Genomic DNA, 26,771 nt, shown 5'->3' on the forward strand with positions numbered 1-26,771 from the left:
GAGGACATCCTCCTCTTCTTAGCTGGCTCCATTCTCTCCTGACTTTCTCTCCTCACTCTCATAAACCTCCAAACTCGATCCAAACTGTCTCTAACTCTCACTAACCGCAACTCTCCATCAAACACCCACATTTTTGAATGAAGTCTGAGGGGTTTATATCTCTGTCATAGCTCGCGGCAAAGTTCGAACCACTTCCTGAACGAGTCACGTGGTACAGCCGGGCAGCGAGGCTTCGGACGTCATCATTTTCAGCTCCTCCCATAAATGAAGGAAGGCTCGTTACCCCTCCATTACTCGACACAAGCTTTGAAGCCTCGATACAGAACGTCACATCACTAGTAAATATAAAAGATACTAACAAAGAACAAAGCGTAAAAGGAGAGCAATAACAAGAGTGAAAGTAAACCTGTAATGTGGAGGAAACGGACAGTGAGCGCAGTGTAACCGTGACAACGAGACACGAGGACGGATTTAAAGTGATCATAAAATTGTCTCCAGACGGTCGTCGTTCGGTGAGTGGAACCAGATTCAACTACAACAGCGATAAATACGCCTGTAGGGAGATGAAGAGTGCTATAATACTGAGAAACGGATCTCTGATGAGTGTTTGTCGGGATGTGGTTCAGCAAGATAAAGACATCCGACTCTAAAACATGCTGGCTTATCCATAAGATAATAATTTGGTGTGTATTGATGTTGAAAGGGAAAAAGAGTTGCAACTTCTTATCTGGTGCGTGTCTTTTATTTTGACAGCGAATGTGCACATGCGGACCACTTATGTGCACCTGTGTAAATAACAAATGTTCTGCCAGGTGTGTTGTTGGTTTTCCCTTGATTTCTGAGTCGACAAGCGCCTTTGTTACTGGGACCAGTAATTTTAAGAAATTTACTGATGAGAAATGCAATCCATAAGAAATGCAAGAAATGCATTATTGCTCAGTCTGCAATATCTTTCCCAGAACAAACACCAATTGCAAATAACATACTAAAGATAAACCTGAAAAATCTCTTTAGAACAGCTACTATGTTGCAAAGAGTGAACTACCACTGGCAAAATTTAGCAGTCTTTGCAAACTTCAAAAAGCAAATGGCCTAGATCTTGGTTCCACTTGCCTCTTACCCGTGACTTCAGTGGAAATTTCAAATTCAAGATCTGACACAGACTGATTCATGTTCTACACAGTTCTTACAAGTTCATAGAAATTTCTGTTCAATTAGAACCAAGTATTTGAGTTGATGATTATAATTTTTATACAATGTTGTAATTTCTGTTTCAACAATTTTTTGATTAATGTTTTGTTTCTGTTACAATATTACCCTTTAATGTATAATATTGTAAAGGAAACAAAACAGGAAACAAAACATCAATCAAAGAATTGCTCTCTTTTTTTATTCGGGCTACTTAAATTTATTTTGGGCTACCAAAAACTGAAGAGTCCCTGCCCGAAGGGCTACCAGGGATTTTGAAATTTTGCGAGCCCTGTGAACCGTATATCCACAGTCACCACAACGCTATGAATCCTGGGATAGGTTGAGCCACCAAGGATACACGCAACCCATCTTTGAAATCCTGGAAAAAGGAGGACGCATTTGTGGGCTGCATTTGGAGCAGACTTTTAACTGGGATAGCCTTCATCACCTGGCTGTGGCATAATCGGCCTCCAAAGGATGCGGCCTATGAATTGGGACACAGCTTTTGACTTATCTTGGACTTTATTTCATTTAGACACACAGTCAGAAATGTTGAGATTATTTAAAAAATGATATTGTGCTCATAAATATACTATTTGTTTGTAATATTGATTAGTGTGTAATTAAATCGTCTAGTAAATTGATGCATTCTCATAAACGTGTTGGATGAATTCAGTGTGCATTTTAAAGACAATAGTAAACTAGTTAAAAACCCATCGTATTGTTGGGGAAGACCATGGAGAGAATGAAAACAGATCAAGCGGATTTTTAGATACTAACAGTCTCTTCTCTGGGGATCAGAGTGGGTTTCATAAAGAAAGAGGGACGATGGATAGTTTATTATGTTTGGAGTCAGAAATCAGGAAAGCTCAAACAAATAAGGAAATGATGATAGCTGTCTTCTTTAATACAGCCATACAACATGTTATGGAAAGAGAGACTCCTCATTAAACTCAGAAATCTATGAGTAAATGGATAATTGTTCTATCGAATTATAAGATTGATGAAAGAATATAATTATCCTTGTTTTTCCTGCTCTTCTCCTGTCCACACTCCAGTCCAGTAGGCGGGATTAATGCACCTGTAAGCTGATTTGTCAAACGCCATCAGGCCCCGAAGAAGAACGGAGGAGGACAGCACTACTGTGGTAGAGGAGCGGTGTGTGTGCAGACATGGCTGCTGTTGATGAAGCGGACTGAACTTAGAGGAGAGACACAAACTAAAGTATCGATCCCGTCACATCAGTGTGGATCTGATACCAACGTCTGTATCGCTTTTATTGATTCTTGTATCGATCCACTCAGCCTGAGTTGAAGCAGCAATGAGTTCAGGTCAGTATCTGAGAGAGTTCATCAAGGAGAGACTAACTGCTGTTTGTGAGGAAATCTTCTCAGAGGTTCAAAAAACCATCGTCCAGTATGAGGAGGAGATCAACCGCCAGCACAGACTGCTGGATATCAGCCGGAAACCCGACAGAAACTCACACATCATAGGTATGGACATGTTTTTAACTCTGTGCTGTTCAAGCTCAGATTCTTCAGTGTGACTGACTTTACTAGAAGATGTTAAACTGGGTATTTATCAGTGCTGTGGGTCAGTGTCCAGTGATGGACTATGTTGGACTGGTGCAGGTCCATGGTCACTGATAGGTTAGGTTTTAAAACATTTTAATGGATTTATTTATTAATTTTTTTTTCTCTAACATATTCCACTGTTGAGTACATCAGGCGTGTGTTGGATCCTCTGTAAACACTGAGACTGTGAAGTAAAGATCTAGTTAGATGTCAGCAGAAAACAAATTAAAAAGTTGTCAACAGACTTCTCTGAAGTTGAAGTGAAGCTTTGTTTAAAGAAGGATTTCAGACACTGATGTTTTCATGGTGTCACCCTGCAGTTTAGTTTGGGAAACTTCAATGCTACCATGTTAGCATGTAGCTTTTAAAAGATAGTTTGAGTTTTTATATCAACACATTTGTAATTATTGTTCTTGTGTTTCTTTGTTCCTCAAGACCTCCCACAACAACATGACTGTGAGGAAGAGGAGGGTCTGGATGAGCAGCAGGTCTGTAACCAGGAGAGGAACTCCAGTCTGGACCAGGAGGACCCAGAGCCTCCACAGATTAAAGAGGAACAAGAGGAACTTTCCAGCAGTCAGGAGGGAGAGCAGCTTGGACTGAAGAAGGAGGCTGAAGGCATTATCATCTGGACTGATGAAGAGCAGACCATCTGTAAACCTGAGATAAAGTTGCACAGAATAGGTATGTAAAACTGCCATGTTTTAATAACAGTGAATATGACTCATGGGTGTCACAGTGGAACAGTGGCTAGCGCTGTTGGCTCACAGAAGGTCCTGAGTTTGACTCCACTATGTGGCCGGGCCTTTCTGTGTGGAGTTTGCATGTTCTCCCCTTGTTCACTCTCCAGAGACATGCAGACAGCTGGGTTAGGTTAGTTGGTTGCATTTATTTTCAGAGTCACAGGAAGAATTGAAGGTCCAAAAGTAAAAAGCAGCATGAATGAATCTCTTCGGCATAATTTTCTGTTTTCATTTACATAAACACATTTCCACCATTAATTCATGCAAAAAGGTGAAAAATTAGTGCATAAGAATTATGCAGAATGAAAAATGTGAAACATCTGAGTTTCAAATTTCCACCTACTGCTCAGACAAAATCTACACAGAGACACAAAGCCAACAACACAAGTTTCATTTTGTTCTGTTATCAGTTTAAGTTAAAGAATTACATGCTCTGCAGCATGGAAATGGTGAGATTTGAACAGTTTACAGGTCTGAGTAAGTATGAATAAATATTTCTATTCTGTTTTGGAAAATATGAATTCAGAGTTTCTAAACTGAAATTTATCAGACGAAGAGAGTTTTCATGGCATTTCAGGCACAACCAAAACACTGTGTAAGAGAGCTCTGCCCCAGCATGCCGTCTTATAACTATAGCCAATCCAGACATCCACATTCATTTAACAAAAAACATTTATTTATTTCTGGGGCTGCCATGATTAGTCTACCATCAAAATCGTCCACGACTAATTTAATAGTCAACTTGTCGTGTGAAGTTTTGTAAGATTTAAGATTGTAATAATGGACTGAAACAGAAGATGGCAGCACTTCATGTACAAGAATGACAGCTGCCGTTATATCCCGAAGAAGAAGCAGTGTCCGGTATCATAGCTGTGTCAAAATTCAGGGCCTGCATCCTTCAGAGTCTGCATTTGTAGGCCGATTAAGTTTGCAGCGATGCAATGAAGGCTGTCCAAATTCGAAGACTCCTCCAAATGGTAAATGGCCTGTATTTGTATAGCGCTTTACTAGCCCCTAAGGACCCCAAAGCGCGTTACACAACCAGTCATCCACCCATTCACACACTGGTGATGGCAAGCTACATTGTAGCCACAGCCACCCTGGGGCGCACAGAGGCGAGGCTGCCGGACACTGGTGCCACCGTGCCCTCTGACCACCACCAGTAGGCAACAGGTGAAGTGTCTTGCCCAAGGACACAACGACAGAGACTGTCCAAGCCCGGGCTCGAACCGGCAACCTTCCGATTACAAGGCGAACTCCCAACTCTTGAGCCACGACCAAGAGTTGGGCCGCATCACCATGCGGCCGACAAATGCATCCTTCATTTCCCCAGATATGAAGGCTGGGTCGGGTGTATCCTTTGTGGCCCAACCTATCCCAGGAATCATAACGCGCCCCAGCCAATTTACGTTCCCAACAATGGCGGCAGCTACTTAGTTTTAATATTACTCTTTCTGGGTGACAAAATTAACTTTTAACATATTTTCAGGCGAGAAATGTAGCTGTGTAAACTTCAGATATCTGCACAGTTTATCAAAACATCACCTATTTGCAAAAGTGCTCTGACGTTTTCAGAGACGTCTGTTACCCACCAGCTCGATAGCTAGCCAGGGGTTCAAGGCACAAGAAGAACACCGAACTCACGGTTTTCAAACCTCCTAATTTTTCACATTTTTATGTTTTAAATTTCAGTGGTATATGTGCGCAACATACTCAAGATGTAGAGATCTGCTAATGGTTTAGACCAGTAAATATTTTCTCAAATGTTTGTTTTGCTATCATTTTGCCCCCTTTGTGCCTTTAGATGTCCATCAGCAGCATGCTTTTAAAGAAGAGGATGTTCTTACAGACCAGCAGGTCTTTAACCAGGAGAGGAACTCCAGTCTGGACCAGGAGGACCCACAGCCTCCACAGATTAAAGAGGAACAGGAGGAACTCTGCAGAAGTCAGAAGGGAGGGCAGCTTGGACTGAAGCAGGAGACTGATACTTTCAAGGTGACACCCGCTTATGAGGAAAGTTCCCACAGTGAATCAGAACCAAATAGCGAGCAGCTCCCTTCTCACAGCTCTCCTGAAGCAGAGAGCCGAGATTATGAAGAAAATGGGCATGTGGACTCAAGATCAACTAGAAATGCAGAGCTGAAGAAGACACATCACAGCCAGAGAGTAGACAACACTCCTGTGTCAGTGAGTCAAAGTAGAACAGACACAAAGAACAAGTCTGTACAATGTGACGTGTGTGGAAAAACTTTACCTGATAAATACAAACTGATTGCACATCTAAGAGTTCACACAGGTGAGAAGCCGTATTCTTGTAGCACCTGTGGGAAAAGATTTTCTGACTCATCAGCAGTGAAAACACACAGGAGAGTTCACACAGGTGAGAAGCCATATTCTTGTAGCACCTGTGGGAAAAGATTTGCTACCTCATCAACAGTGAAAACACACAGGAGAGTTCACACAGGTGAGAAGCCATATTCTTGTAGCACCTGTGGGAAAAGATTTGCTACCTCATCAGCAATGAAAACACACATGAGAATTCACACAGGTGAGAAGCCATATTGTTGTAGCACCTGTGGGAAGCAAATTGGTACCTTGTCAGCATTCAAAACGCACACGAGAGTTCACACAGGTGAGAAGCCATATTGTTGTAGCACCTGTGGAAAAAGATTTTCTGACTCATCAGGATTCAAAACACACACGAGAATTCACACAGGTGAGAAGCCACATTCCTGTAGCACTTGTGGCAAAGGATTTATTCAGAAGTCACGTTTGGACTGCCATGTAAGAATTCACACAGGTGAGAAACCGTATCCTTGTAGCATCTGTGGGAAAAGGTTTGTCGATAAGCTACAATTAAAGAAGCACATGAGAATTCATACGGTGTAAAACGTATATACTTAGAAAATGTGGGACAGCTGTGAGTCATTGCTGAACACCTGAGTGAAAAGATGATGCATATTCAAATCATTTTTTTTCCAGAGCAGTAAAGAACTCTCAGCATTGTTTGTGCAGTTTATTACATTATTCTATTAATTGTATCAGGAAAACTGATCTTACAGTTCATGAGGGTTAAGGTTCAGTATGCTCCTTTTCTATTGGTTCATTGTTTAGCTCTGTTGTTTATTATTATCGCTTTATATCCTATAATGGGAGAAATGGACCCCAAACCAGTCTTCTGGTTAATAGTTTTAATTCTTTGCTCAACTGAGTTTAAGTCACAATAAAAATGAAGAAAGTGAGCAACAGTCAAGAATTGTGTTTATTCTTGTAAGGGAGCAAAAGTATCAAATACCAAGTTTCATGTTTGAAGGGGGAATTCCCCAGTACATTTTGTCAGTCCCACCCTCCTTTGCCATAAAACTGTCACACGATAACTAATTTCCTTCTGGAGGCTTTTGAGAAGCCTCTAGAACAGGGGTCCACGTCACCTGTACTTGCGGCCCGCATATTGATGTGACGAAATAATTTTTTTAAATTATTATACAAAAAAAATGATTTAATACAACCGCAGAGTGTTACAGGCATGGCCTTTTAAGACTGTAGCCTCATGGTGTAGTCCGTGCTACAGGGAGAACGTGTGGGACCACCCCTCCCGCTGTGTGTGTTTGTGTGTGAGCGTGAGGGAGGGAGAAAAAGTAAAGTCAAAAACTATGGGGTGCTACCGAGCAGAAACGGGAGATGGAAGCATGTAAATATAAATATAACCACTGCAGCCAAAAAAAGTGCCTGACGAGCCCAGTTGTAAGTAAGTTAGCTAGCTTAGCTTAGCTCGTAGCCGACTCGTTAGCACCATGGCTACTTCACCTGTCCCTCCTGCACTTTCCTGCTCGTTGTGTCAGATGTTTAGTTATTCCTCGGCCTCCTTTAGCAGTAATGATACTTGTAAGAAATGTATCATATTTGTTGCTCTGGAGGCCAGGATTACTGAATTGGAGACTCGGCTTCGCACCCTTCATTCACCCATAGCTAGCCAGGCCCCTGTAGCTGGTGCAGCCGAAGATAGCATAGGCCCCGCTAGCTGTTCCCCGGCAGATCCCAAGCAGCTGGGGAAAGAGGGCAGCTGGGGGGTCAAACTCTGGTAATTGGTGATTCTGTTCTCAGACATGTGAAGCTAATCAATATTGAATCGGTGTGTAACTTTGCCAAAACAATGTCGGACTCTGTAGTTTTCTCTGGTCTCCTCTCCAATCAGACCAGGAGTGACATGTTTAGCCGCATGTTCTCCTGAAATTGCTGGCTCTCTGAGTGGTGTCCAAGAAACGATGTGGTCTTCATAGATAATTGGCAAACCTTCTGGAGGAAACCTGGTCTTATTAGGAGAGACGGCATCCATCCCACTTTGGATAGAGCAGCTCTCATTTCTAGAAATATGGACAAATTTATTAAACCCCCCAAAATATGACTATCCACAGTTGGGACCAGGAAGCAGAGTTGCAGTCTTACACGCCCTCTCTGCAACTTCTCTCCTCCTGCTACCCCCCAAAAAACCCATTTCCATTGAGACTGTGTCAGCTCCCAAAAAGACAAAAAATAAACTAAAAACCAGCAACAAACAACTTAAATATAAAAAATCACAAAGAAAGAACAATACAGTGTCCACATCTGAACCAAAGAGTAAAACAGTGAAATGTGGATTATTAAATATTAGGTCTCTCTCCTTCAAGTCTCTGTTAGTACATGACTTAATAATTGATCAACAAATCGATTTACTCTGCCTTACAGAAACCTGGTTGCAGCAGGATGATTATGTTAGTTTAAATGAATCAACACCCCCCGAGTCATTCTAATTACCAGAAACCTCGAAGCACAGGCCGAGGGGTGGTGGGGCAGCAATTTTTCACACCAGCCTATTAATTAACAAAAGACCAAGACAGACTTTTAATTCATTTGAAAGCCTGATGCTTAGCCTTGTCCACCCCAGCTGTAAAACTCAGAAACCAGCCTTACTTGTTATCATCTATCGTCCACTTGGGCCTTACACAGAGTTTCTCTGTGATTTCTCAGACTTTTTATCTGATTTAGTTCTCACCTCAGATAAAAAAAAATTATTGTGGGTGATTTTAACATCCATGTAGATGCTAAAAAATGACAGCCTCAACATGGCATTTAATCTGGTAATAGACTCAATTGGCTTCTCTCAAAATGTAAAAGAACCCACCCACCACTTTAATCACACTCTAGATCTTGTTTTAACATATGGCATAGAAACTGAAAATTTAACAGTGTTTCCTGAAAACCCTCTCCTGTCTGATCATTTCCCGATAACATTTACATTTGCAATAATTGATTACACAACAGTGGAGAGTAGACTTTATCACAGTAGATGTCTTTCTGAAAGTGCTGTATCTAAGTTTAAGAATATAATCCTTCCACTGTTATCATCTTCAATGCTCATAGAGCAGAGCAGGTATCTGAACACTACCCCATCAGAGATCAATTAACTTGTTAATAATTTTACCTCCTCACTACGTACGACTCTGGATACTGTAGCTCCTGTGAAAACTAAGGCCTCAAATCAGAAGTACCTGACTCCGTGGTATAATTCTCAAACACGTAGCCTAAAGCAGATGACTCGTAAGCTGGAGAGGAAATGGAGTGTCACAAATTTAGAGGATCATCATTTAGCCTGGAGAAATAGTTTGCTGCTTTATAAGAAAGCCCTCCTCAAAGCCAGAACATCTTACTATTTGTCACTGATTGAAGAAAATAAGAACAACCCCAGGTTTCTCTTCAGCACTGTAGCCAGGCTGACAAAAAGTCAGAGCTCTTTTGAGCCAACCACCCCTTTAACGTTAACTAGTAATGATTTCATGAACTTCTTCACAAATAAAATTTTAATCATTAGAGAAAAAAATACCAATAATCATCTCACAGATGTAATATTATCTACAGCTACTTTTAGTACCATTGATGTTAAGTTAGACTCCTTTTCTCCAATTGATCTTTCCGAGTTAACTTCAATAATTACTTCCTCCAAACCATCAACGTGCCTTTTAGACCCCATTCCTACAAAACTGCTCAAAGAAGTCCTGCCATTAATTAATGCTTCAATCTTAAATATGATCAACCTATCTCTAATAATCGGCTGTGTACCACAGGCCTTCAAGCTGGCTGTAGTTTAACCTTTACTCAAAAAGCCATCTCTAGACCCAGCTGTCTTAGCTAATTATAGGCCAATCTCCAACCTTCCTTTAATATCAAAAATCCTTGAAAGAGTAGTTGTCAAACAGCTAACTGATCATCTGCAGAGGAATGGCTTATTTGAAGAGTTTTAGTCAGGTTTCAGAGCCCATCACAGCACAGAAACAGCTTTAGTGAAGGTTACAAATGATCTTCTTATGGCCTCTGACAGTGGACTCATCTCTGTGCTTGTCCTGCTAGACCTTAGTGCAGCATTTGATACTGTTGATCATAATATCCTATTAGAGCGATTAGAACATGCTGTAGGTATTACAGGTACTGTGCTGCAGTGGTTTCTATCATATCTATCTAATAGACTCCAATTTGTAGATGTAAATGGAGAGTCTTCTTCACCCACTAAGGTCAATTATGGAGTTCCACAGGGTTCAGTGCTAGGACCAATTCTGTTTACATTATACATGCTTCCCCTAGGCAGTATCATTAGCAGACATAGCATACATTTTCACTGCTATGCAGATGACACCCAGCTTTATCTATCCATGAAGCCAGATAACACTCACCAATTAGTTAAACTGCAGGAATGTCTTAAAGACATAAAGACCTGGATGGCTGCTAACTTTCTGCTTCTTAATTCAGATGAAACTGAGGTTGTTGTACTTGGCCCTGAAAATCTTAGAAATATGATCTCAAACCAGATTCTTACTCTGGATGGCATTACCTTGGCCTCCAGTAACGCTGTAAGGAACCTTGGAGTGATTTTTGACCAAGACATGTCCTTCAACGCACATATTAAACAAATGTGTAAGACTGCTTTCTTCCATTTGCGCAACATCTCTAAAGGTAGAAACATCCTGTCTCAGAGTGACGTTAAAAAACTAGTTCATGCATTTATTACTTCCAGGCTGGACTACTGCAATTCTTTATTATCAGGATGTCCAAAAATCTCGCTGAAAAGCCTTCAGTTAATCCAAAATGCTGCAGCAAGAGTACTGACAGGCAGTAGCGGTTTTTGATACGGGCGACACGGGCAGTTGCCCGGGGCAGCATCGTGGTGGGGGGCAGCATCACGGGCATCGGCAAAAAAAAAAAAAAAAAAAAATTGCTCGTACTCATGCTGCCCCGACGTCATGCCAGCACATATTGGGAATGGCATAGGCACCGATCGGTTTTCTATCGCCCATTTGCTGGGAGTAAGGGCGCCCTCCGTTTGCGAGGTGCGCCTGCTGCTTGCGGCACAGGGAGGAGAGGGCGGGGCGGCGGGGGATTCACTGGCTGGCTGGAGCAGCGTCTAATAACCCACCCCCAAAATAAAAAAAAATTTAAAAAAAAAACCAACAAACACGAAAACACCAGACATTATGATACAGACTTATAATTTGCACCAATGTTTTTTTGAAATTCTATATGTTCAGAGTGAGCGCGAGAGCCCTCGGTGCGCCTGCTTGCTGCTGAAGTCAAAGTAAACTTTATTGTCATCTCCGCTACATACAGTCCAGGATATAGAGAGACGAGACGACGAGGCTCCAGTTACAGCAGTGCAAGTAAACAAACAATAAGAAGAGTAAGAAAATAAATATACACTTTAGGACCAGGGGTAAAGGTATTAATAACAATTTAAAACTTATAATTTACAGTTTGATGATTTAAAGTCTCACACACAACACATCGAATGGTGAGGGGGGCCTGCTGCTTCCAAATAGAGCACATTGCATTCATAATGCTGTAAATCCAAGCCCATTATGTATTCTTGATTTGAATACTGGGTTGTGTGAAATCCCAGAAATAAACCCTAGACAAAGTGAATCTGTGAACTAAGGTGTAGGTTTATTAGGTTATGTTGTGGTGATCCTCGAGTTGGGGGATGGGTGTTCATACTGGAGTGCAAAATTAAAACCAAGATGGACAAGAACAGTTCAAAGCCATCAGGTGTTCAGTTTAGAAAAAAAGAGAAAAGAAGAGGAGGAGAAACGAAAGATACAGGTAAGCAGATGTGTCATTGGATAATGGCGGGTTATGTATCCTGAAACAATCAGAATCAGAATACTTTTTTAATCCCTAAGGAAATTATGTGGGTTACAGTTGCTCCAAGAAGAATTGGTAAAAATAGTAACAGTAACAGACTACTCCAAACTCCAAACAATACATAATGTTACAGATTTTAATATTAATTAGTCATTGTCAATTGTTGATTTGTCCTGTTCTCTTTGTATGATGAATTATGATAGCTGTTTGGTAGCCGTTTGCATACTATGCATACTCTCTCTCTTCATATGTGTGTGTGTGTGTGTGTGTATGTTTCTGTGGTGAAATTCAGTATGGTTCTGACAACAGTTTTTTCTTAATGTACAATCGTTAGTTTTTATGTATGTATGTGTATGTGTGTGTGTGTGTGTGTGTGGGGGGGGGGGCGGCAGAGGGAGTGTTCGCCCAGGGCGCCAAACAGGCTAGGACCACCACTGCTGACAGGGACTAGAAAGAGAGAACATATTTCTCCTGTATTGGCTTCCCTTCATTGGCTTCCTGTTAAATCCAGAATTGAATTCAAAATCCTGCTCCTCACATACAAGGTCTTAAATAATCAGGCCCCATCTTATCTTAATGACCTTGTAGTACCATATTACCCTATTAGAGCACTTTGCTCTCGCTCTGCAGGCCTACTTGTTGTTCCTAGAGTATTTAAAAGTAGAATGGGAGGCAGAGCCTTCAGTTTTCAGGCCCCTCTTCTGTTGAACCAGCTTCCAGTTTGGATTCGGGAGACAGACACTATCTCTACTTTTAAGATTAGGCTTAAAACTTTCCTTTTTGCTAAAGCATATAGTTAGGGCTGGACCAGGTGACCCTGAATCCTCCCTTAGTTATGCTGCTATAGACGTAGGCTGCCAGGGATTCCCATGATGCATTGAGTTTTTCCTTTCCAGTTACCTTTCTCACTCAACATGTGTTAATAGACCTCTCTGTATTGAATCATATCTTTTATTAATCTCTGTCTCTCTTCCACCGCATGTCTCTATCCTGTTTTCCATCTCCCACTCCAACCGGTCGCAGCAGATGGCCGCCCCTCCCTGAGCCTGGTTTTGCCGGAGATTTCTTCCTGTTAAAAGGGAGTTGTTTCCTCCCCACTGTCGCCAAAGTGCTTGCTCATAGGGGGTCATATGATTGTTGGGCTTTTCTCTGTATCTACTGTACAATTTTAAAAAAAAATAAAAATAAAAAAAATAAAAAAGCCTTGAGGTGACTTTTGTTGTGATTTGGCACAATATAAATAAAATTGAATTGAATTGAATTTAACTTAAATAGAAGAAAGGGTTAACAAGCTTAAAAGTTGAGCGTAGCAGTAAATAAAAAGGGTTAAACACACAGTATCGCTCTCAAACTGCTCCTCTTCCTGGAGTGAAGCACAGCCTGATACCCCTCCCTCTTCTTCCTGCTCTTAAACACAGCACCTCCTCTCTGTCCACGTGTTTCCTCGTTCCTTTCCCTTCAGGTTTGCACTTTATGGTGATGTGTAACAGCTGACAAGATCAGAGCTCAGACTAGTTTCACTTCTACAGAACAGTAACTCACACATTCACTGACACTGAGAGGAGAAATGGCACAGAAAGGAGTTCAGCTGGACCGAGAAACCTTCTCTTGTTCCATCTGTTTGGATCTACTGAAGGATCCGGTGACTACAACCTGTGGACACAGCTACTGCATGAACTGTATTAAAGCCCACTTTGATGAAGAGGACAGGAAGGGAATCCACAGCTGCCCTCAGTGCAGGAAGACTTTCATACCGAGGCCTGTCCTGGAGAAAAACATCATGTTAGCAACTTCAGTGGAGCAGCTGAAGAAGACTGGACTCCAAGCTGCTCCAGCTGATCACTGCTATGCTGGACCTAAAGATGTGGCCTGTGATGTCTGCACTGGGAGGAAGCTGAAAGCCATCAAGTCCTGTTTATCTTGTCCAGCCTCTTAATGTGAGAAACACCTCCAACCTCACTATGATACAGCTCCATTAAAGAAACACAAGTTGGTGGCCCCCTCCAAGAAGCTCCAGGAGAACATCTGCTCTCTTCATAAAGGCCATGAAACAGTCCCAGCTGCAGCAGAAAGGACTGAAAAGCAGAAGGAGCTCGAGGTGAGACGACTAAACATCCAGCAGAGAATCCAGGAGCAAGAGAAAGATGTGAAGCTGCTTCAACAGGAGGTGGAGGCCATCAATGGCTCTGCTGATAAAGCAGTGGAGGACAGTGAGAAGATGTTCACTGAGCTGATCCGACTCATCCAGAAAAGAAGCTCTGATGTGAAGCAGCAGGTCAGATCTCAGCAGGAAACTGAAGTGAGTCGAGTCAAAGAGCTTCAGGAGAAGCTGGAGCAGGAGATCGCTGAGCTGAAGAGGAAAGACGGCGAGCTGGAGCAGCTCTCACACACAGAGGATCACAACCAGTTTCCACACAACTACCCCTCACTGTCAGCACTCAGTGAGTCTACACACTCATCCAGCATCAATATTTGTCCTCTGAGCTACTTTGAGGATGTGACAGCAGCTGTGTCAGAGACCAGAGATAAACTACAGGACATTCTGAGAGAGGAATGGACAAACATCTCACTGACAGTCACTGAAGTGGATGTTTTACTGTCACCACCAGAGCCAAAGACCAGAGCTGGATTCTTAAAATATTCACATGAAATCACACTGGATCCAAACACAGCAAACACACATCTGTTATTATCTGAGGGGAACAGAAAAGCAACATTTATGAACCAACAACAGTCTTATTCTGATCATCCAGACAGATTCACTGGATGTTTTCAGGTCCTGAGTAGAGAGAGTCTGACTGGACATTGTTACTGGGAGGTGGAGTGGAGAGGGGAAGGAGTTCGTGTAGCAGTCGCATACAAGAATATCATCAGGACAGGGTGGTCAGATGAATGTTTATTTGGATACAATGACAAATATTGGACATTATATTGTGGTACAAACAGTTACAAATTCTTTCACGACAAAGTCCAAACTGTCCTCTCAGGCCCTGTGTCCTCCAGAGTAGGAGTGTACCTGGATCACAGAGCAGGTATTCTGTCTTTCTACAGCGTCTCTGAAACCATGACTCTCCTCCACAGAGTCCAGACCACATTCACTCAGCCGCTCTATGCTGGACTTTGGCTATTAGATTATGGAGCCACTGCAGAGTTGATTAAAGTCTAGCTGCTCTGCTAGCTCGTAATGTGTTCTGTGAACAATCATCCAGCTGCAGTAGCTGCTATTTCTCACTTTTTGACATAAACACTTAAACAGTGATCCTTTAACAGTCTGTTATCATGAATGAAGACACGTGAATGCTATGATACTGGACTGCTTTTATTCTTCTTCTGTAAATCTTTACTGGCTCGGTGCCCTGAAAGTGAACCGACCAGCATGAACTCTGGTTCACCCTCTGGCTGCTCATCTGCCAGGGTCATCAGGGCACGTCTTTCCCTGCTTGTATGGATTCCAGATTTTTCCTCTGTTGCTTTTCTCCTCGCAACAATTGATAAAGAGGTGTGTGTGTGTTATCACTACATTTACAATCACACTCACTGTTTCTGCCTTTAACCCAGACGTTTTACATTCCCTGGATTTCAATGTAAAAATATGCAATCTTACAATAAATGGTATCAGATGTAAGTTTAAAAGTAAAACTGTGTTCCTCCTAACGGCCAGCAGCAGGCAGAAACTGTCAGGTTTTAATAGAAGTCTAAACTCTATGACTATGATAAACACTTTGATAGATTTTCAGTCTCAATCATTTTGAATAATAAGCGTAAACACACTCTGCTGGGTCCACTGCAGTAACAAACAAGGACAACACAGCAGGTGATGCAACATATCAGGGAAAAGTTCCCTGATATGTTGCTGTAACAGAATACATGTACCGCCGTTACGTATTTAAAATACAAAATATGAGTAACTGTATTCCGTTACAGTTACCATTTAAAAAGGTGGTATTTAGAATACAGTTACTTTGTTGAAATAAATGGATTACACGGCGAAAAAAAAAAAAAAGAAAAAAAAAAGAGTTGATTAAAGTCAAATAGAGAAGACAGGTTCATGTTGATCCCTGACCATTATATGTACTTGTGTAGTTTCTAAATGAGGCTTTACATTTTAGAAGCTGAGAAGTTCAGTGGTCCATTGATGTGTGAAAATAATATTGCACTGATTCAAAATGTACTTACATTTATGGGCATTTTTTTACGATTATGTAATCGTGCTACTAACAATCAATTATTGTATTTAGAGTAAAATCATTTAAAGCCATTTTTAGATGAAAGGTTTCTACTTGATAACTACTTGAACTGCTTTGTTTGAATTTCAGAAGATTTGGCAGGAATTTTCCTTTTAGGCTTTTCAGTTTTACAATCCAGACTTTGGAGGAGAACAAATAAAATCTAAAAGTGAGCTGTAGTGAGTATTGATTTCTTCTCTCAGTACATAAGATAACCAGTCCCAGTTCAAATCTGTTGCCAGAAGACTCATTAAAATCATGGTAGATAGTTACTCTGTATCTGATGCTTTAAAAAAAACCTAGTTTAGAATAAAGGTTTCTGATGTTTAGATGAAGAATACCTGGACCAGATCTGAAAACCAGTTAAAAACAGAACATTGATGAGAGCAAACGACAGGGGCATGATATCAGCAAACATTATGGTTTAAAATAAAATTAATAAAACTCCAATAAAATTTAGGCAGATATTTCTGCTTCCTACTCGTCTGCAACACATCCACCATGTTTCAAATATTCCTGCTGTTTTTGCGCTAATTTTAGTTTCTGCTCGCAGGAAGTTCATGTTGAGCTCAGTGAGTCCGATCTGAATTCATATGTGAGAAAATGATTACACACAAATGAACCTGGAGCAAACATTAAAATGAGCAGAGAGACTGAAAGAAAAGAAAAGATCACAGCTTTATATATTTGTGATAATGATGTGAAAGAAAAATGTTCAAAGAACAATATTAGTAATATAATGAATTATGTTACTGTCTCTGCTTCTAAACACTGCTGCTCTTCCTTATTTAATGACATACAGCAGGAGAATGATGGAGGACCTGTGATAAATATTGTATCAATAATAAGGTTAAGCAAGTGTCTTTCAACATGTCGCAGATTTGTTGTACGGACCTGTTCACACTGTCTCTATAAGTTTTGTAAACCAAAAAAACAAACAAAGGTGTCTGCTCAGTCAGGAGTGTGGGGGGAGGGGCTCTAAGTTGACCTAACGGGCTGTGAATGGACAGCAGACTGCAGAGGGAAGTGACGTCTCAGGAAGTGAAATGAGAATAGAAGTGGATGGTGAGCGATGTAGCGGTGAAATAAGATAAACATAATAAGACAAACAAACAGAAAACAAAGCGGAAAAGGAGAACAACAACCAGAGTGAAAGTAAACCTGTAATGTGGAGGAAACGGACAGTGAGCGCAGTGTAACCGTGACAACGAGACACGAGGACGGATTTAAAGTGATCATAAAATCGTCTCCAGACGGTCGTCGTTCGGTGAGTGGAACCAGATTCAGCTACAACAGCGATAAATACGCCTGTAGGGAGATGAAGAGTGCTAAAATACTGAGATACGGATCTCTGATGAGTGTTTGTAGGGATGTGGTTCAGCAAGATAAACACACCCTGAATGTGGAGAAGACCAACGGCGACTCTACTTCCTGCATGACACTCATGGCCATTGATCAGTAGGCCTTGATTGGTAGTCGTTGATCAATGGTCATAAGAATTTGCATATTAACAATCATGGAACTAACCTCCCAGCCCATTGTTCATTCAGTGGTGCTAGTTTCAGTCACTGTGCAAATGTATTGTTTGTAAGATTGGGGAAACCTGCAGTCAGCTGAGACTGAAGAAGTCACTTGGATGAGTGACGAAAAGTTTCTCCCACTGAAAACGCTACGTCCAGATGAACAGAATCAACCTTTTGAGATTTACTTACCTGGATGATTAAGCACGCATCAAGACCTTATTTTATTAATATATTTTAAATGATAGCAGCACAAAGAAAATATTTTGCAGCACAAACGTAGCACAAATGTTTGACATCAATTTTGTTTGATTTGGGTAATGTGGGGGGGCTGGTTGACCTTTTGACCTTTAGAAATTTTTATTAATATTTTTATAATGATTGCAGCACAAACATAGCACAAACGTTTGATACCACTTTTGTTGGATATGAAGAACGTGGCGGGGCCAACTTCACTCAAATCCACCGCAACGATCCTTCTAATCCGGGGAAAAGGAGGATGCATTTGTGGGCTGCATTGGGAGCAGACTTTTAACTGGGATAGCCTTCATCACCTGGCTGTGGCATAATTGGCCTCCAAAGGATGCGGCCTATGAATTGGGACACAGCTTTTGACTTATCTTGGACTTTATTTCATTTAGACACACAGTCAGAAATGTTTTGAGATTATTTAAAAAATGATATTGTGCTTATAAATATACTGTTTGTTTGTAATATTGATTAGTGTGTAATTAAATAGTCTAGTAAATTGATGCATTCTCATAAACGTGTTGAATGAATTCAGTGTGCATTTTAAAGACAATAGTAAACTAGTTAAAAACCCATCGTATTGTTGGGGAAGACCATGGAGAGAATGAAAACAGATGAAGCTGATTTTTAGATACTAACAGTCTCTTCTCTGGGGATCAGAGTGGGTTTCATAAAGAAAGAGGGACGATGGATAGTTTATTATGTTTGGAGTCAGAAATCAGGAAAGCTCAAACAAATAAGGAAATGATGATAGCTGTCTTCTTTAATACAGCCATACAACATGTTATGGAAAGAGAGACTCCTCATTAAACTCAGAAATCTACGAGTAAATGGATAATTGTTCTATCGAATTATAAGATTGATGAAAGAATATAATTATCCCTGTTTTTCCTGCTCTTCTCCTGTCCACACTCCAGTCCAGTAGGCGGGATTAATGCACCTGTAAGCTGATTTGTCAAACGCCATCAGGCCCCGAAGAAGAACGGAGGAGGACAGCACTACTGTGGTAGAGGAGCGGTGTGTGTGCAGACATGGCTGCTGTTGATGAAGCGGACTGAACTTAGAGGAGAGACACAAACTGAAGTATCGATCCCGTCACATCAGTGTGGATCTGATACCAACGTTTGTATCACTTCTATCGATGCTTCTATCGATGCTTCTATCGATGCTTGTATCAATCCGCTCAGCCTGAGTTGAAGCAGCAATGAGTTCAGTTCAGTATCTGAGAGAGTTCATCAAGGAGAGACTAACTGCTGTTTGTGCAGAAATCTTCTCAGAGGTTCAAAAAACCATCGTCCAGTATGAGGAGGAGATCAACCGTCAGCACAGACTGCTGGATATCAGCCGGAAACCCGACAGAAACTCACACATCATAGGTATGGACATGTTTTTAACTCTGTGCTGTTCAAGCTCAGATTCTTCAGTGTGACTGACTTTACTAGAAGATGTTAAACTTTATCAGTGCTGTGGTTCAGTGTCCAGTGATGGACTATGTTGGACTGGTGCAGGTTCATGGTCACTGATAGGTTAGGTTTTAAAACATTTTAATGGATTTATTTTATTTTTCTCTAACAGATTCCAGTGTTGAGTACATCAGGCTTCAGTGTTTTAGATCCTCTGTAAACACTGAGACTGTGCAGTAAAGATCTAGTTAGATGTCAGCAGAAAACACATTTAACAAGTTGTTAACAGACTTCTCTGAAGTTGAAGTAAAGCTTCATTTAACCTCCTAGGACCTGCCATCCACATATGTGGACATCACATTTTGGGTTATTTAGACCAAAATACTCAATTTTGCTCTACAAGGGCCTGATATCCACTTACGAGGACATTGGTAAATTGACTGATTCTTATATAGCGCTTTTCTACTCTCACGGAGTACTCAAAGTGCTCAATACAACATGCCTCATTCACACCCATTCTCACAAGCACTTTATCTATACATAGTGCTTTCTAACGACATTCACACACAATCATACTCCAATGGATGCATCGGAGAGCAAGTGGGGGTTAGTATCTTGCCCAAGGATACTTGACATGCAGACTGGAGGAGGAGGAGCCAGGGATCGAACCACCGACCTTCCGATCAGTTGGTGACCAGCTCTACCTCCTGAGCTACAGCCACCCCAAATTACCCCCCATTATACTGTCAAAATTTTAAACGAATATCCTTATATGTGGCTCTTATTTTTCTTAAAAACAAAAGTAAGGTAAAAAAAAAAAAAATCTGGTAATTCTTTGTTTTTACATTCATCAGGCCCCAATATGCCCAAATATCAAAGTGAAATTAAAAATGCATGTTGTGGAAGAGTTCGGGGGAGGAGGTTAAAGAAGGATTTCACACAGTGATGTTTTCATGGTGTCACCCTGCAGTTTAGTTTGGTGAACTTTGTGTCTTTGCTCACAGTGAGGGGCTTCAATGCTAACATGTTAGCGTGTGGCTGTGAGCGTGAACAACTATTTCACTGAGCTGTTGTGTGTGTGGCTCATAATGGGTCATATGACAGGCTGATCATCATTTATTGAGGTTTTGAGTCATGCTTTTAAAAACATTATTATTATATTACATATTATTACATTATATTACATTATTATTATTATTATTATTATTATTGTGTTTCTTTGTTTGACAAGACTTCCGACAACAACATGACTGTGAAGAAGAGGAGGGTCTGGATGAGCAGCAGGTCTGTAACCAGGAGAGGAACTCCAGTCTGGACCAGGAGGACCCAGAGCCTCCACAGATTACAGAGGAACAGGAGGAGCTCTGCAGCAGTCAGGAGGGAGAGCAGCTTGGACTGAAGGAGGCTGAAGGCATTATCGTCTGGACTGATGAAGAGCAGCTCAGACTGATGGAGACTATCTGTAAACCTGAGATAAAGTTACACAGAATAGGTATGTAAAACTGTGATGTTTTATTTATTTATTTATTTCTGGTTATTTGTCTGTCCCGTTTGGCTCTTTTGCCATCAGAATTATTGTCTAAAGGCGAAGAAAGATGCCCAACGGATTTACTTTACCAAATGGACCATCCCAGCCTTGCCATAATGATCTATTTGATTCACCTTTTATTGTTTATTTTATTTTTTATTTTCACTTGCTAGATACGGGACAGACTTGAATGAGGAAAAGAAAGAGGGGGAAAAAAACAGCGGAGAAGAGGGATGGGGATAAAGGGCAAAAAACAAAAACCAACAAAATAAGTGTGATGTTTTATTAAAAGTGAATATGACTCACAGGCATCACAGTGGAACAGTGGCTAGCGCTGTTGGCTCACAGCAAGAAGGTCCTGAGTTTGACTCCACTATGTGGCCGGGCCTTTCTGTGTGGAGTTTGCATGTTCTCCCCTTGTTCACTCTCCAGAGACATGCAGACAGCTGGGTTAGGTTAGTTGGTTGCATTTATTTTCAGAGGCACAGGAAGAATTGAAGGTCCAAAAGTAAAAAGCAGCATGAATGAATCTCTTCGGCCTAATTTTCTGTTTTCATTTACATAAACACATTTTCACCATTAATTCATGCAAAAAGGTGAAAAATTAGTGCATAAGAATTATGCAGTATGAAAGATGTGAAACATCTGAGTTTCAAATTTCCACCTACTGCTCAGACAAAATCTACACAGAGACACAAAGCCAACAACACAAGTTTCATTTTGTTCTGTTATCAGTTTAAGTTAAAGAATTACATGCTCTGCAGCATGGAAATGGTGAGATTTGAACAGTTTACAGGTCTGAGTAAGTATGAATAAATATTTCTATTCTGTTTTGGAAAATTTGAATTCAGAGTTTCTAAACTGAAATTTATCAGACGAAGAGAGTTTTCATGGCATTTCAGGCACAGCCAAAACACTGTGTAAGAGAACTCAGGCCCAGCATGCCTTCTTATAACTATAGCCAATCCAGACATCCACATTCATTTAACAAAAAACATTTATTTATTTCTGGGGCTGCCATGTTTAGTCTACCATCAAAATCGTCCACGACTAATTTAATAGTCAACTTGTCGTGTGAAGTTTTGTAAGATTTAAGATTGTAATAACGGACTGAAACAGAAGATGGCAGCACTGCATGTACAAGAATGACAGCTGCCGTTATATCCCGAAGAAGAAGCAGTGTCCGGTATCATAGCTGTGTCCAAATTCAGGGCCTGCATCCTTCAGAGTCTGTATTTGTAGGCCGATTACGTTGCAGCAATGCAATGAAGGCTGTCCAAATTCGAAGACTCCTCCAAATGCGGCCTACAAATGTGTCCTTCATTTTCCCAGATTTGAAGGATGGGTTGGGTGTATCCTTCGTGGCCCAACCTATCCCAGGAATCATAGCGCGCCTCAGCCAATTTACGTTCCCAACAATGGTGGCAGCTACTTTTAATATTACTCTTTCTGGGTCACAAAATTAGCTTTTAACATATTTTCAGGCAAAAATGTAGCTGTGTAAACTTCAGATATCTGCACAGTTTATCAAGATATCACATATTTGCAAAAGTGCTCTGACATTTTTCAAGACTTCTGTTACCCACCAGCTTGATAGCTAGCCAGGGGTTCAAGGCACAAGAAGAAAGAAGAACACCGAACTCACAGAGTTTCACTCACAGCTGAATCTTGTCCTGTGGAGGTCGCTCTTCTGTGTTGTGCCATGCGCTTGTGACAGACTTAACAATGTGGTGTATGCCGTACAGTGCAGCGAGGAATGCCCAGACCTCTACATTGGAGAGACCAAACAGCCACTTCACAAGCGCATGGCACAACACAGAAGAGCGACCTCCACAGGACAAGATTCAGCTGTCCATCTGCATCTTAAGGCTAAAGGACACTCTTTCGAGGAGGCCAATGTTCACATTTTGGACAGAGAGGACAGATGGTTTGAAAGAGGAGTGAAAGAAGCCATCTATGTCCACTGTGAGCGACCATCTTTGAACAGAGGCGGTGGTTTACGACACCAACTCTCTGCCATCTATAATCCAGTTTTGAGATCCCTTCCCAGATGCCTTAACGCCCACTCACACCCTGGGCCATCTGACCTCAGGAATTCGCATGATAAGGTGGGGCCAGGTTTCACAATGAACCCACCCGAAACTCTGGCTGATTGGGACCCACACCCAGTTCCACACCTTGGCTCAGGCGATTAGAGGATCATCAGGGGGTCCTTTTGTCCCTCTGTGGGGGGACACTCCCACTAGGGTTATATCTGGGACTCTCCACCATTTGACCTTAGAACTGAAGAAGCTTCTCGGATGAGAGGTGAAACGTCTTCAAGTAACTTAAAGAAGTCCAGACGCTTTTCTTTGCAAGCTCCTTTGACTACGATGACCTGGATGACTGAGAACCTTCACAGACATGATATATAAGTCACTCAGATACCTTGAAAATGTTGTTTGTCTTTTTTCAGTGTTTTGATCCTCAATAAATCAGTTAGGCTGAGATTCAAGTTGTAATCTTTACACAGCTGAATAAATGTCAAGCAGAAAACTGATTAAACGTGTGAGATGGTTGAGAATTTACTCCAGTTATATTTTAGATAGCAAGGAGCAGACGGCCTTGTTTATTAAACTTCACTGAGACAATCTGCAAATTTCATTAAAATTGAATAAACTATCATCTTGTCTTTATTTTTAGTTAGCACATACCTTAAACACTTCAAGCTGTAAGCTAATGATTGTTAAATAAGAGCAGACACATGCTGGTGCAATAAGTTGTACATTTTACGTCCAAAGGACGCATGATCTGATTAGCCAACTAATCGCAAAAATAATCTGTGACTAGTGGACTATCAAAATAATCATTTGTGGCAGCCCTAATTACTTCATACATCATAGACATTCAGGTATGTGACGTCAGTTGAACTTTGAGCTTTACTAATAAGAGTGTCAGAACTAAACATTTGCATCAGTGCCCAAATACTCACTGAGTTTTCAAACCTCCTAATTTTTCACATTTTTACATTTTAAATTTCAGTGGTATATGTGAGCAACATGCTTAAGATGTAGAGATCTGCTAATGGTTTAGACCAGTAAATATTTTCTCAAATGTTTGTTTTGCTATCATTTTATCCCGTTTGTGCCTTTAGATGTCCATCAGCAGTATGCTTTTAAGGAAGAGGATGTTTTTACAGACCAGCAGGTCTTTAACCAGGAGAGGAACTCCAGTCTGGACCAGGAGGACCCAGAGCCTCCACAGATTAAAGAGGAACAGGAGGAACTCTGCAGAAGTCAGGAGGAAGAGCAGCTTGGACTGAAGCAGGAGACTGATACTTTCAAGGTGACACCCGCTTATGAGGAAAGTTCCCGCAGTGAACCAGAACCAAACAGCGAGCAGCTCCTTTCTCACAGCTCTCCTGAAGCAGAGAGCCGAGATTATGAAGAAAATGGGCATGTGGACTCAAGGTCAACTAGAAATGCAGAGCTGAAGAAGAGACATCACAGTCAGAGAGTAGACAACACTCCTGTGTCAGTGAGTCAAAGTAGAACAGACACAAAGAACAAGTCTGTACAATGTGACGTGTGTGGAAAAACTTTACCTGATAAATACAAACTGATTGCACATCTAAGAGTTCACACAGGTGAGAAGCCGTATTCTTGTAGCACCTGTGCGAAAAGATTTTCTGACTCATCAGCGTTAAAAAAACACAGGAGAATTCACACAGGTGAGAAACCTTATTCTTGTAGCACCTGTGGGAAAAGATTTTCTGACTCATCAGCATTCAAAACACACAGGAGAGTTCACACAGGTGAGAAACCATATTGTTGTAGCACCTGTGGGAAAAGATTTGCTACCTCATCAACGTTGAAAACACACACGAGAGTTCACACGGGTGAGAAGCCATATTGTTGTAGCATGTGTGGGAAAGAATTTATTCAGAAGTCACATTTGGACTCTCATGTAAGAATTCACACAGGTGAGAAGCCATATTGTTGTAGCACCTGTGGGAAAAGATTTGCTGACTCATCAGGACTCAAAACACACAGGAGAATTCACACAGGTGAGAAGCCATATTGTTGTAGCACCTGTGGCAAAGGATTTATTCAGAAGTCACGTTTGGACTGTCATATAAGAATTCACACAGGTGAGAAACCGTATCCTTGTAGCATCTGTGGGAAAAGGTTTGTCGATAAGCTACAATTAAAGAAGCACATGAGAATTCATACGGTGTAAAACGTATATACTTAGAAAATGTGGGACAGCTGTGAGTCATCGCTGAACACCTGAGTGAAAAGATGATGCATATTCAAATCATTTTTTTTCCAGAGCAGTAAAGAACTCTCAGCATTGTTTGTTCAGTTTATTACATTATTCTATTAATTGTATCAGGAAAACTGATTTTACATTTCATGAGGGTTAAAGTTCAGTATGCTCCTGTTCTATTGGTTCATTGTATAGCTCTGTTGTTTATTAATATTGCTTTATATCCTATATTGGGACATATGGACCCCAAACCAGTCTTCTGGTTAATAATTGTAATCATTTGCTCAAGTGAGTTTTTGTCACAATAAAAATGAAGAAAGTGAGCAACAGTCAAGAATTGTGTTTATTCTTGTAAGGGAGCAAAAGTATCAAAAACCAAGTTTCACGCTTGAAGGGGGAAGTCCCCAGTACATTTTGTCAGTCCCACCCTCCTTTGCCATAAAACTGTCACACAATAGGGCTTTTGAGTTGACGTCACGCCGCAATGCATTGTGGGAACGCAGCACCAGTTTTGGGGTCTACGAATCAAAACAAACACACTGTGTTGGAACGACGACTACAAGATGCTTAAAAGCAGCTGAAAAGAAAACGGACGGTATAGACACCAATTGCGTCCAGAGGCGAAGCAGCGGTACTTGCAGAAAATAGCGTGCATTGGAAATGTGGAGCCATACGAAATACGGCCGTGGAGTAGAAACCCTGATGACCAACCACTATTGACATAGCCTGACATATTTTCGTACCTTGTCTGTGGAGTCAGCGCGTACAAGGGGTCATTCAAACAAAGGTAAGTCAGCTCGAGTACTGCAAGTGAAATGCGTTTGATTTTCCCCCAAACATTCAAATTAGTGCAGCATTAATTCATTCATGAGGGGAAATTACAGTGAGAACATGTGGAGGCTGTTAGGTTGATAACATAGTGAGTTCAGTGCATTGATGTGACATTGTCCTGAAGGATTTAGTTATTCTTTATGGTTAAAGAAATTGCAATGATTTATTCATATTTATTATAAATAATTCTAATTATACATATTGCTTCCATGTTTGTATCCTGTGTCACTAAAAATACATTTTTAGTTTTATACATTGATTAATGACCTGCAGAATCTCCTTATCATATTAAGTGATTCATAATTGTCACTTTATGCTTTCTCCATCTCTAAAGTGATTACATCCTTGCATTACATACTTTAGTTTCATTTTCTGCAGGCAGGTTTCTGACAGAGAACAGGCAGATTTAGAATATAACATGCAGCCTTCTATAGATGGACACATACAGAAATGAAAAATTACATGTATGTGCTAACTTTCTAAACACTTTGTTACATTTATGATAAAGTAGATAAAACACATTTGTGTCCACCTTGGCTCATAGTTCTTGTCTTTAAATTAACTTTGCCTGTGTGTGTTTCAGGTCCTGCACTCTCAAAGACTGAATGAACCAGCATTGCAGCCATGGGTCATTGTGAGCATCACAGGGGAGGTTGAAGCCGCCCACTGCACCTGTTAGGCCGGAGTCGCGGAGACCTGCACCCATGTCACTGCTCTTCTGTTTAATGTAGAAGCGGATCCGTGGCACAAGGACTGTTACAGATGAACCTGCATACTGGGTTTTGCTGGGTAATGTGACCAAGATACAGTCAGTGGTTGGCCATAAGATAGACTTCTCCTCTTCAGCTGCTCAAAAAAAGGCTCTTGATCAAAACATAAACAGACCATCCATATTGAAAGGTAAAAGGAGCCATCCTCAAAAAAAGAAAAAAGTCCCACCTGCTACTGTGGAGGAGTTGTCACTGCTATAATGCCATAATGTTTTATCTAGGGGTCTAGATTTATACCTGTAGTGCACTGCCATGTAAATAATTAGCATTTACTGAATATGTACTGACTGAGTCCCACTGTTCAAAGGTTGAATAAAGAAAC

The 26,771-nt window shown here is 41.0% G+C and overlaps 2 protein-coding genes across 3 annotated transcripts; both read left to right on the forward strand.

Annotated features, from left to right (window-relative positions):
* Nucleotides 1-232: 232 nt before the first annotated feature.
* On the forward strand, nt 233-6,755 carry LOC102787546 (uncharacterized). 2 transcript variants are annotated; one of them, XM_087834287.1, is made up of 4 exons: nt 233-512; nt 2,250-2,684; nt 3,201-3,449; nt 5,313-6,755. In XM_087834287.1, exons 2-4 carry the CDS (start codon nt 2,513-2,515, stop codon nt 6,395-6,397), a joined length of 1,506 nt encoding a protein of 501 aa, XP_087690413.1. In that variant the 5' UTR covers nt 233-512; nt 2,250-2,512; the 3' UTR covers nt 6,398-6,755. The 2 variants fall into 2 exon arrangements, with proteins under 2 accessions (XP_087690413.1, XP_087690421.1); XM_087834295.1 differs by having other exon boundaries at nt 2,255-2,684.
* Nucleotides 6,756-13,241: 6,486 nt separating this feature from the next.
* Nucleotides 13,242-14,840, forward strand: LOC148103837 (tripartite motif-containing protein 16-like). The gene is made up of 2 exons (XM_087834298.1): nt 13,242-13,590; nt 13,696-14,840. Exons 1-2 carry the CDS (start codon nt 13,242-13,244, stop codon nt 14,838-14,840), a joined length of 1,494 nt encoding a protein of 497 aa, XP_087690424.1.
* Nucleotides 14,841-26,771: the final 11,931 nt, after the last annotated feature.

The sequence above is a fragment of the Neolamprologus brichardi genome, chromosome 3 (genome assembly GCF_056152115.1).
Source record: "Neolamprologus brichardi isolate AB-2024 chromosome 3, ASM5615211v1, whole genome shotgun sequence".
In the NCBI taxonomy this organism is placed as follows: Eukaryota; Metazoa; Chordata; class Actinopteri; order Cichliformes; family Cichlidae; genus Neolamprologus; species Neolamprologus brichardi.